Below are 11,559 nucleotides of genomic sequence, written 5' to 3' on the forward strand. Positions count from 1 at the left end.
TGAGAGGAAACATCGCAACCAATGCGGTCAGTAACAAGACCTGCATTTGCGGCATTTGTGACTTTACACATCACTATCTCATCCTCTCACCACGTCTAGAGCAATTGATTGTTCGCGATCTGAATTGAATTAATTTTAAAGTAAAAATTATTTGATTTCATTCTTGAGGTTTGAATTTTTTTTAAAATATGATCTGATCAAATCTAATTTTATTTGGTTTGAATTGGATCGATTTTTAAATTTTTGAAATGTTCAAAATTTCAGTCATATAAAGTATTACTTATATCAAAATAAAGTCCTTCAAAATTATAAATTACCTAAAAATTCGAATCTTCAAATTAAAATAAGTCTTAAAACTCATGAATGAAGAGTTAAAATAGATTAACAGACAATAAAAAATTAAAACAAGATAGTTTGATATTAATAATATCTAAGATTCCAAGTCTACAAAATAATAAGATTCAAAGTTTTTATCTTTTAAAAATAATAAATACATAATACATTGAATCGATTTGGATTGGATCAGTTTTCAATTTGGATTAATTGGTGAAACCTGATCCAATCTAATTAAAATATGCAGATTTTTTTTTTCGATTATTAGTTTTTGAGTTCGATCACCGCGATTTAAATCGGTGGATGAACACTCTAATATGAACAATACGGAACACAAGAAATGAAATTGCAATGAGGTGACAAAGCAGGGGGCCTACCCGCCCTTTTATAAGCATGCCAAAAAATGAGCTGGCCCGTCCCGTCCCGTCCGATTTGGGAGGGCGGGCTGCCTGTGAGGCTGATAACATTTTTACACTAAAAACTTGTGGGGCTGATAACATTTGGGGTTTTATGTTTATTATTTTACATAACATAACTTTACTTTCCTACCCACACATTAAAGAGGTGGGGTCCGCATATTTTTATTTCTCTTTCATTATTCTATTTTCTCTCTCTATTATTGTGTGTGTTGAAAACCCACTTATATCATGTCACATAACATTAATAAAATCCTAACATTTTTACACTAAAAAAAAAAAGTTTTAGCCTGAGCGGACTTAGTGGATGACGGATTTAAAAAATTAAGTCCATCTTGCCCCATTTGACAACACGCGGCCGGATCCGGCGAACCAAGCTCATTTTATCATCTCTAATTACAACCCTCTTTTATTTATGATTTTTTCTAAGAGACAAACATGAAATACAGTTTAGAATTCATGAAAGAGAAAGGGAAATAAAATAAGTCCTGGGGGGTAAGAAGAAGGAATTGAAGAGTTCCAATTCTAAAGTATCAAAAGTGGGACTAGAGACATATAATATTAACCGCTAAATAATAATAAGAAGAAGAAGAAATGATTATTATTGCTAGTGAGTCGATTAGCCGTGCGAATTTAATAAGGGAAAATGTGTGTCATATTGAAGGATGTAAATTTGTGTCATTTTAAGTAATAGAAAGAGATAAATAAAGAAAGAGTGAATAAAAAATAAGGGAATGAAAACTCTCATATGAAAAAGTGATCATAAGATCATGTTATTTGATCACAACCATTCATTTAAAAATTATATATTTTTATCTCTCTTATCTCATCATCAATGAATAGTTGTGATCAAATAACATGATTATATTATCACTTTTTCACATAAAAAGATTCATTGTCAAAAAATAAAGATGTGAGTCTTACCTCATTGTAAGAGTGAAATGATATAAATTATATCATTTAATAATACAAACATTTTTCTCATTTAATAATTACGTAAAAAAATTTCGAGAGGCGATAAACACTTTTCAACAAAGAGCACATAACTGGTACTTGCAAATTGCAATGAATGGCGGGCATGGCGCATGAGTAGCGGGATCATTAAATCCATTGCGTCATGGCATGCGTAGAAGTGGTTGATCTTTTGTCTAGAAGAATAATAAATGAGCGGTCAGAAATGTTATACAATATTACAAATTTACAATGTGTGTTTACTGTTTATAAATGCGTTTGAAATTATTGTTTTTATTATTTTTGTTTTATAAAATTTAATTAATTTTATAAAACAAAAATAATAAAAATGAATTTTAATTGAAGTGATTTATATTTTAAAAATTTATTTTAAAACTAATATTTAATAAAATATAAAAAATAATATTTTTTAATTTTTTATTCTAAAATACATTTAAGATAACTTAATTTAAAAAATAAACATAACTTATTTTTAGTCAAATCACATTTCTAATCAGTAAATGTATGTTTGATGCAATTTACGCAAATCCAAACCAGCAATTAGTGGCTCATCTCAGACCTTAAATTTTGTTTATTTGAGTTTTATCTTTGGAAAAAATTAATTTTTAATTAAAAATATATTTAAAATTTGTATGATATTAAATAAATGCTTTAAAAAAACAGAGAAAAATGGTTTTACTTTATCTTTTAAAAGTCAAAAAGTAATTTAGTGAAGCCTCTGAATCGCACTATTTGAATGAAATCACCCTCTAAATTAAAAACATATATCATAGAAATTTTCTAAAATCTGTTCAAATTCAAATAATACAATAAAACTAGTTTATTCAAGTCAATGAATAAAATTATTTTACTTATTATAACATCTATTCTCTAAAAATTCTATACCGTTAATTTATTTTTGTCCGTGTGACCCAATGGTGGATCCAGGATTTTTCTCTTGGGGGGGAAATTTTGCAAGCTGCCAATTTTTTTTGCAAAAAGTCAGTGTTAAAATATAAAAAGCACCTTGATGCATACAACAAATCAAGTTTCAAAATTAAGCATTTGACTAAACTATTTTATGACATTAAACTCCTCAATTAGATTCCTCACATCCTGCACCAAGTTTGAGAAAGTTAATCACATACTCAGCCATACCAAATTTTAATAACAATATACAGGGAAAAAAGGCTAGTTACATACCAACAGAAGTTTATTTCCCTGAAAAGATGGAAAAAAACAATTTAAAAAATAAAATAAAATCAAAACTACATTTTGGTCAAGTATTCACATCCCAACAAATCAAGCACATGTGAGCCAGACTCGTGAATGCAAAAATGTAAAAATTTGACTCCATACTTAACGGAAAAAGCATAAAAACAAAGAAATTTGGTTTTTATGTAACACTTGACTTCTTTTTGTACATTGTAAAAATAATTTCAATAAAATCTCAAATTTAGCCAACCCAAAATAATTGAGCCAAGTTGCTAGACGATCAATGTGAAAAAGAAAAAAGAAAAAGAAAAACCATCATTTGCAGAAAGGCAACTGGGTGGGCTCTGATTTATTGTAATTTTTTCTTTTTCTTTTAATCCTATTTATATTCTCTTTACAAATCGAGTGACTTGTAACAACTAACGAGTAACCGATGAATATAGTACAGACAAGCTAGATGTAGTCTACGTTGAGTGAATCAGGATAAATCACCGTGTCAATTTTCTTTCTTTCTCTTTTCATTTGCAGTTTGTGTGTTGAGTAAATTGTCGATTTCCAACAAAGTCGTAGAGTCTATTCACCATCGCAATGTTCGTTTACACAATTTGTGAAAATTCCTAAATTAGATTACCTTTGCAGTGTTCACCATCGTAGTAAAAATTTCATTTCGTTCACATTCTATTGATGTTAATATGTATGATTTATTTTATTTTGATTTCATTCATTCACATCGCAATGATCTCATTCACCTTTGAGTTGAATCAACTCTCTTGAAATTTTCCTTCAGAACTTGGAAATATTGACCACATTGAAATACTGTAAGCCTTGGGTTTTAACTGTTATTAAGAGATACTATATTGTTTTTTTCCCCCATTTTATGGCTACTTAATTCATTTGTTTCATTTCAAAAACGGTAGTGGATATATTTATAGGGTTGAACGATCAACACCATGCCACACCTATAAAACCAAAGAGTTGTGTGGGCTTTCGAAAAAATTATAGGCATTGGTATTACTAAGAGAAATAATCAAGGAAAGTAGAGAATTCTTGTTTGAACGCGTAGTGAGTGTGGATGGGAGAAGAGGAAGGCCCTGCGGGCTTCGAATATTCTCTCTCTTTTATCTCCAAAAAAAAATATTCCCTCTCTTTTTTATGTAGCTTCAAGTTGGTTAAAGGACTCATCGGATTGCTTATAATGTTTTTAATTTAACTTTGGTTATTTTGATTTTGTGCTTTGACTTGTTTATATTGTTGATTTTAGTGGCTTTTTTGGGGCCATTTAGTGGCTGCTTCTTGACTTCTGCTTTGTGCTTTAAATGCAATGCTTGAGTGAGTTTTTATTCATTAGTTTGATTAGAACAATTTGACTTGTTAAAATTTAAGTCATTAATGATATTAGAAATATTATTGATGTTTGTCTGTGCTATTATTTGGTTGAATTTATGGGTTTAAATTGTTGTTAGTTTTGGAGTTGGTCTTAGAGTGTCACTGTGGATGAATAGTTTAGGATTAATTTATCTTGTCATTTATGTCTTGTTGGTGTTCTTTACTCCGTTGTGTGAATGAGATTTATTCCTAAATTGAGTATATATGTTATTTGAATTTCTTTCACTCTATGATCTTTTTGGGTGTGCATGACAATTATTCTATTCCTAGCATTGTTTCTGAAAAGAAACAATTCTTTTCTATTTCAGTTCCATGAAACAGTTTCTGAGAAAAAAAATGTGTTTGATAACATGTTCTATTTTTATTCCCAGAATGAGAATTGTTTGATAACACAACAAATAATATAATAAAAAATAATTCATATGAAATATAAAAAAATTCTGAATCATTACTTTCCTTTTCACATGGTGTGGTTGTGGTGGTGGTGGTGGCGGCGGCGGTATGGTAGGGTGGTGGCAGTGACGTGGTGAAGATAGTGGTGGTAGTTGTGACGACAGTGGATGATGGCGGTGATAATGGTGGTGGCGGCAGTGGTAGTGGAGGGGATGGTGGTGGTGGAGGTGAAGACAGTGATTGCGACAATGGTGATGAGTATGGTAGTTGGTGGCGGCAACAATGGTAGCAATGACATGATGGTGGTGGTTGGGAAGGCATCTTGGTGATGGTAGTGGCAGTGGTTGCAGTTGTGGCGGTGGTGGTAGGTGACAGTGGTGGTGGCAGTGGCAATGGCATGGTGATAGTAGTGGCGGGGGTGATGTAATGGTGGCGATGATGGTGGTGGTGACGGTAATGGCTGTGACGATGGTGGTGGTGATTGGTGGCGGCGGCAGCGGCTACGGCAATAGTAGTGGTGGTTGGTGACGTGGTGGTGATGGTAGTAATGGCGTGGTGGTGGTGGTAGTGATGGCGATGAGGGTGGTGATGGCAGTGGTTGTGATGATGGTGGTGGTGGTTGATGGCAGTAGTGGTGATGGTGGTGGCGGCGGCAGTTATGGTGGTGGTGATGGTGGAAGTTGTGGTGGTGAGGGGTGGTGACGACGACACTAGTGGTACGATGGTGGAGAGTGATTGAGAGGGATAAGGGTTTCTCATTTAGTGCCCGGGAACAAAAAAACAGAAATTTTTTGATTCTTTTTTCTGTTCCCCAGCACAAGAATTAAATCAGTTCATCTCGAGAACAAAAAAACAAATCGATTTTACCAAACGAGTTTCCTATCCAATTCTGTTCCTAGGAACAAAAATTAAAAAAGAATTGATTCCGGGAAGGTTGTCATGCACACCCTTGGTATTATCTTCAAGAATTCATTCTTCCAGTAGTGTAGTTTTTATGTGTTCATATCTCTTTTCCATTCATTGTATTATATTTACACGAAAATATGTGTTACCTTCTCTAATATGTTTAGAATGATATTGCACTAATGAGTAATATAAATTACCTTTGAAGTGTTATTATAAATTGTAATATGCTGACTGTGGTTTTAGTATGGGCTCTTTTCTTTGGTATCGTAGTATATTCGTTGATATGATAATGATCAATCAAGTTTGGGATTAAGGGATGTAATTCATACTGAATAATTCCTCCTTGGACCTTGATTGTAGAGGCTCGATTTATTGTCTCTGATCTTGATTGGATATTACTAGTTTTGTTCATCTTTATTTGTTCTCATTTTGTGAGTCCTAACATATTAATGTGTGCCCATATCTTGGCAAAAAAAAATTAATTAATTGCAATTTAAATAAAAAATTATGAATTTATTGCTAGTTTGAAACTATTTACACGCGTATTGCAGTGTGTCACGCCTAAGCTGAGCGTGACCCATAAGACACTCACGCCTAAACAAGGCGTGACCACTCACGCCTGAAAAAGCATAACCCAAAAATCACTCATGCCTCTAAATGGCGTGACCTTGTTAATTGAAAAACAAAGCAAAAACCAGTCGCCATTGTTATTTGAATAATTCATCCAATGGAGGGTTGGTGCTCATTCATCCGAGAAGAAATTGCAGGCATTTGGTTTGCCCAAGAATGAAGGAGAAACCACATGAGAAAATTAAGAGAGACTACAGAGGATAGAAGAAAAGGAATAGAAACACAGTTAATTCACCCTTTTTTTTCTGATTTCTATTACATAGCATAGAAGAAATTACATAACAACTAATCTATTTAAATTATAAAACATATGCACCATAAAACTAGCATAAATAACTACTCCTAAAATTTAAAATATTAATATAATACTTCAAATATGGTACTTCTGCTACAAAGAACTTGGGTTGTAACCAAGACAAGTAGTCGTTTGATTCCAAAACCGTCGAGCAAGATGGAAAACCAAGTAATTGGAAAGAGATTACGGTGTTCTCAAAGCCAACTATGAAGCTCTTAAGCTTAACCATGACACCTTCAAACAGGACAACGAAGCCTTACACAAAGAGGTAGACTTCTATATAGAACAATTTACAATCCACAATCCATTCTCCTGAAACATCAATTCCTTGGAGGAACACTTGAATTATGATTATTGCTTCAACAACAACAATGTTGTCGGAGCCACTTCACTCTTCCCAGTAGATTTCAAAGACAATTTTTCTGATAGTGACTCAAGCGCAATGTTGAACAAAGATAACAGCCCCAAAGCCACCGTTTCTTCATCTGGGGTTCTTCAAAGTTCAAAGTCACCGCCTTTTGTTGTCACCTGAGCCTTCTTCAATGCGGATGAAGCCTGCAATTTCTTCTCGGATGAACAAGCATCGACCCTCCATTGGTATAATTATTCAAATAATGATGGCTACTATTTTTCGTTTTGGTTTTTAATTAACTAGGTCACGCCTTTTACAGGTGTGAGTGGTGTTTGGGTCACGCCTTTTATAGGTGTGAGTGGTGTTTAGGTCACGCTTTTTCAGGTGAGTGGTCACGTCTTGTTTAGGCGTGAATGCCTCATGGGTCACGCTCAACTTAGGCATGACACACTGCAATACGCGCGTAAATAGTATTAAAACAACAATAAATTCGTAATTTTTGTATTTAAATTGCAATTAATTAATTCCCCCCCCCCCCCCCCCCCGGTTTTGTTACTATCTAGTGAGTGTATGGGCAAAAGCACCATATTGCTAATATTAAGCCAAAATATCTCCTGTTCAAAGCACATGTGAAATGTTTTGCCAAAGTAGAGCATTAAGTCCCGTCACTTTACTTGACGCATTCAGTTTCATCAATATTGTTGACGGGATTTGTTTCCACGTTAGCAATCTGCACCAATTTTGTGCCATGTGTCAAATGTTCGTTGAGTCTTGTCACAATAGTTGACGGGATTAAAAAAACTAATGTCACGTCATCCATTCTTGTCAACATAGTTAACGTGACCGAATTAGTATACTAAGTAATTCAGTTTACTATACTAATTCCTTATTTCATCACGTCATATCTAATCATTTCTATACTAATTTCTTCTTTCATAATTCAGTTTACCAAAAAAACAAAAAAAAAAACATTTTCATAAATTATATTTATTATTTAGCCTAAACACTAATTACAAGTACTACGTAATTATTTCATTACTAATTAAGACACAAGTTTGTGATTCAGTTTTCATCAATTTTCATCAAGGAGTTAAACAAATGCACGTAAGACTCTAGACTATTTGAATTTAACTCGAATCATTGAAATTCAGATAATAAAGCAACATGTTATGAAGGATATGCACATAACATATAATATGAATAGCATTTTTGCTGGGTTATATCAGTGACTCAAGGAACCCAACTCCTCAATTAAAGCATTCAAATCTGAGTATGATGATCCACCTCCTTCCACGGTCCGCCTAGCAAGCTGTGAGAGCAATTTCGCTTTGTTCCTCATTTTCTCGGCATTTTCCCCTTCCATTATCCTTTTCACAGCCTTCTCCACCGCATCCCATTTAATAGTATCCCCAACCATTCCTACCCATTTTTTAGCTCCAACAGGTACCCCAATTTTAAGGACCTCAGTGACCAGCTTCTCATTGTAATATTGCTCTGCAAACACAGGCCAAGTGACCATAGGTACCCCAGCACTCACTCCTTCCAATGTTGAATTCCATCCACAATGAGTCACAAATGCTCCAATTGATTCATGGTCAAGAATTAACACTTGAGGTGCCCAACCTCTTATAATTAGTCCCTTCCCTTCCATTCTCTTCTCAAATCCTTCAGGTAGCCATTCCTCTCTCTCTTCTCCATCTTTTTTGCTTTTCCTCACGACCCAAATGAATTGTTGACCTGAAGCCTCAAGACCCGTAGCAATGTCTCTGAGTTGAGAATCGGGAAATTTTACCACACTTCCAAAGCATACGTAAACAACTGAATTGGGTTTCTTCATGTCAAGCCATTGTAGGCACTCATGCGCATCAATAGACAGCTCCTTTCCTCTATGTGCTTTCTCTTCTGTATCTCTGTTGCAAAGAGACAGCGGACCAATGTGCCATGCTTTTCTTCCAAATACCTTCCTGTAATGATCTGCATATACCTCCTCAAGTTCATAGAAGCTGTTAACAACCACCCCATAGCACCTAAAATCCGATTCCTGGGCTTCCTCCAACAATCTGGGAAAGCCTGTGGTGCTCCCAGGTTTCTTTGCTAAAGGTAGCACCTGCATCCTTGTCATTTTAATCTCACCCGGAAGATTAGGAAGGACAAAGGATTCTGAATCAGAAGAAACATTATTGTAAGGCTCGTAAAGTCTCATACTTGCCATAGCACACAAGGAAAAGAAACTAGTCCCGTGGAACACAAGCCTAGGAATTCCAAATTTGGCAGCAGAATCAGTTGCCCACGGGAAAAACATATCAGCAACAACACAATTTGGATGCTGCTGAAGCAATAGTTGCTCGAGGGGCTCTTGTAGCAATCTAGTAGCCACATAGAAGGAATGAAGTAAATCTGATGAAGGGAGTGAGTCAAAATTTTCGCAACCCTTAGGTAAACCAGCTTCTGCACAGGGGAACTCAATGGTTTGGATATGAATCCCGTTGCTAACGGTTTTGGATTTTCCAATGACTTTGGAGATGAAAGGTGCGTTGAGGGGAGTGGTGATTATGGTGGCCTTGACACCTTTTGCTGCAAATAATTTGGCCATGTCAATGGTTGGTATTATATGGCCATCAGCCAAGAAAGGGAAGAAGAATATGTGTAAATTATGAGATTCGTCACTCATCTTTTTTCACTAAAACTGAACAAGAAGGAAAAGTGCAGGAAGAGAGAGTGCTTCCGGTATGGCTACCTACTTGCATATTAGCATATGGCTTGAGAAGGAGAAGAATTCATGATAAAAAGGAACGGAATCCGGAGGTTATAGCTAACTCGTACTCCTGAAGTTAGACTCGGCAAAACGGCTCAGCTTACTAACTCGTTAGATAGGGCGGGCTGACCTGAGTTTTTTAACTCATCTCACAAGTGAAGTGAGCTCATTTTTTGACAAGTTGATGACTGGCATAAGCGGGTCGAGGCAAATCACTATAAAATAGGTTTAGACTGGTGGGTCAATCCACCCAACCTGCCAAACGGGGCGGGGCGAGACGAACTGAGTTTTTGAGCCTTTTTTCGAAAAATGAGGCAGAGCGGACTGACTCATTCTTTGACGGGTTGATGGCGGGCCACCCATTTTGTCACATCTACCTGCAGTACAAAAATAGAAAAAAAAACATTTTAACTCGTGTTTTTTTTATATAATTACTTTTTTTTTTTTTGTAAATTTTATATAATTACTTTTGAATGCTAAAAAACTTTAGAGCAAAGTTTTAGGAAAAAACAAATATTATATTGTAAGAAAATTTTATAGGTCATGTTACATAGATAACCAATTGTTATGTTTTTAAAATAAAAGAAAAATAAAAAAATTGATAGAGCAACTTTTATATTTGTAAAGAAAAATTGTTTGTGCCAAAGAAATCATTACGCAAAGTTTTAATGGAACATCTATCAAAATGTCACTGTTCATCAAGTTTTTTATCTAAATGTCACGTCAACAGTGTTATTTTCCAATTTGCCACGGGGGCAAGTTCGCTATCCGGTGTAGCGAACTCGGTTTGCTGACATGTCACATTTCTAATAGATAACAAGTACCAAGTTAAAAAAATAATATGAAGTTCGCTACATTGGGTCCGTGTAGCGAACTTGGTGTCCACTAGAAACGTGATACGTCAGCAAACCGAATTCGCTATACCGGGTAGCGAACTTGTTTTCGTGACAGATTAAAAAATAACACTATTCGTTGCGATATTTAGATAAAAAAATTGCTAAAAAGTGACATTTTGATCACTATTTCAATTTTAATATGGACGTAGTTACGGCAATTTCACCAAAGTTTTACAGCAATTGCACCAAAGTTTTCTCCACCGAAAGAGCACCTACAAATTTCTAGTCACGAGTGTTGTACTTCCTCACTGACATAGCTAGAGGGAGCAGTCACTGCCGCACATGAACAGTTGAAATCCATTGCGTCATTCTATGCGTAGAAGTTCGTTGTCCCCTCTGTGTAGAAGGATAATAAATGAGCGGTGAGATATGTTATAAATTTTGTGTTTAGATATACGTTTCAAATTTTTATCCAAAAAAAAGTATTCTTCTCAAATTATGATTTCAGGTTATTTTCTTTTTTATAAAATTAAACTTAGTCACTAAATTAGAGTTATTTTAAGGTATAAGAAGAGAAAAAAAATTAAACTCTTATCTCTTTATTATTTTATTTTATATCTTATATTTTAGCTCTATACTAGCCATCAAATAAATAACAATGTAAAAAAATTATTTGGCAACTCAATTATTTGTGTTGTACTGTTTGTGCTGTTCCTTCATTTTCGTCAAATGCAATCTGTGGATGAAAATCATTGTTAAATGTTCTTTGAATAAATATCATTTTTGATCATCATCAAATTTTATGATATCGCTTTAATCTCTAACAAATAAAAAGACTATTTGTGATTGTTAAGAAATTCAAAATGGTCTCATTTAGTTGAAATCGTGATCCCTCACAAATTAGAAAAAGACCTACGTTAGTCCCTCAAAAGGACTAAAATGGGTCCACTTTGAATTTCTTAAGAATCACGAATAGCCTTTTTATTTGTTAGAAACTAAAGCGGGTATCGTAAAATTTGCTGAGAACCGAAAATGATATTTATTCATGTTCTTTTAAAAAAAAGTTAATTTTTTTTGGTAAACAAATAAGT

At 34.4% G+C, this 11,559-nt stretch overlaps 1 protein-coding gene and 1 pseudogene across 1 annotated transcript; one reads left to right on the forward strand and one right to left on the reverse strand.

The window, feature by feature from the left end:
* Nucleotides 1-5,162: 5,162 nt before the first annotated feature.
* On the forward strand, nt 5,163-7,265 carry LOC133310896 (homeobox-leucine zipper protein ATHB-16-like; annotated as a pseudogene).
* Nucleotides 7,266-8,015: 750 nt separating this feature from the next.
* LOC133310910 (scopoletin glucosyltransferase-like) lies at nt 8,016-9,677 on the reverse strand. The gene has a single exon (XM_061511907.1). It carries the CDS (start codon nt 9,546-9,548, stop codon nt 8,100-8,102), a length of 1,449 nt encoding a protein of 482 aa, XP_061367891.1. The 5' UTR covers nt 9,549-9,677; the 3' UTR covers nt 8,016-8,099.
* Nucleotides 9,678-11,559: the final 1,882 nt, after the last annotated feature.

This window comes from Gastrolobium bilobum, unplaced genomic scaffold, assembly GCF_033153095.1.
Source record: "Gastrolobium bilobum isolate Gb01-03AN ecotype WA unplaced genomic scaffold, APGP_CSIRO_Gbil_v1 utg1988, whole genome shotgun sequence".
Taxonomy (NCBI): Eukaryota; Viridiplantae; Streptophyta; class Magnoliopsida; order Fabales; family Fabaceae; genus Gastrolobium; species Gastrolobium bilobum.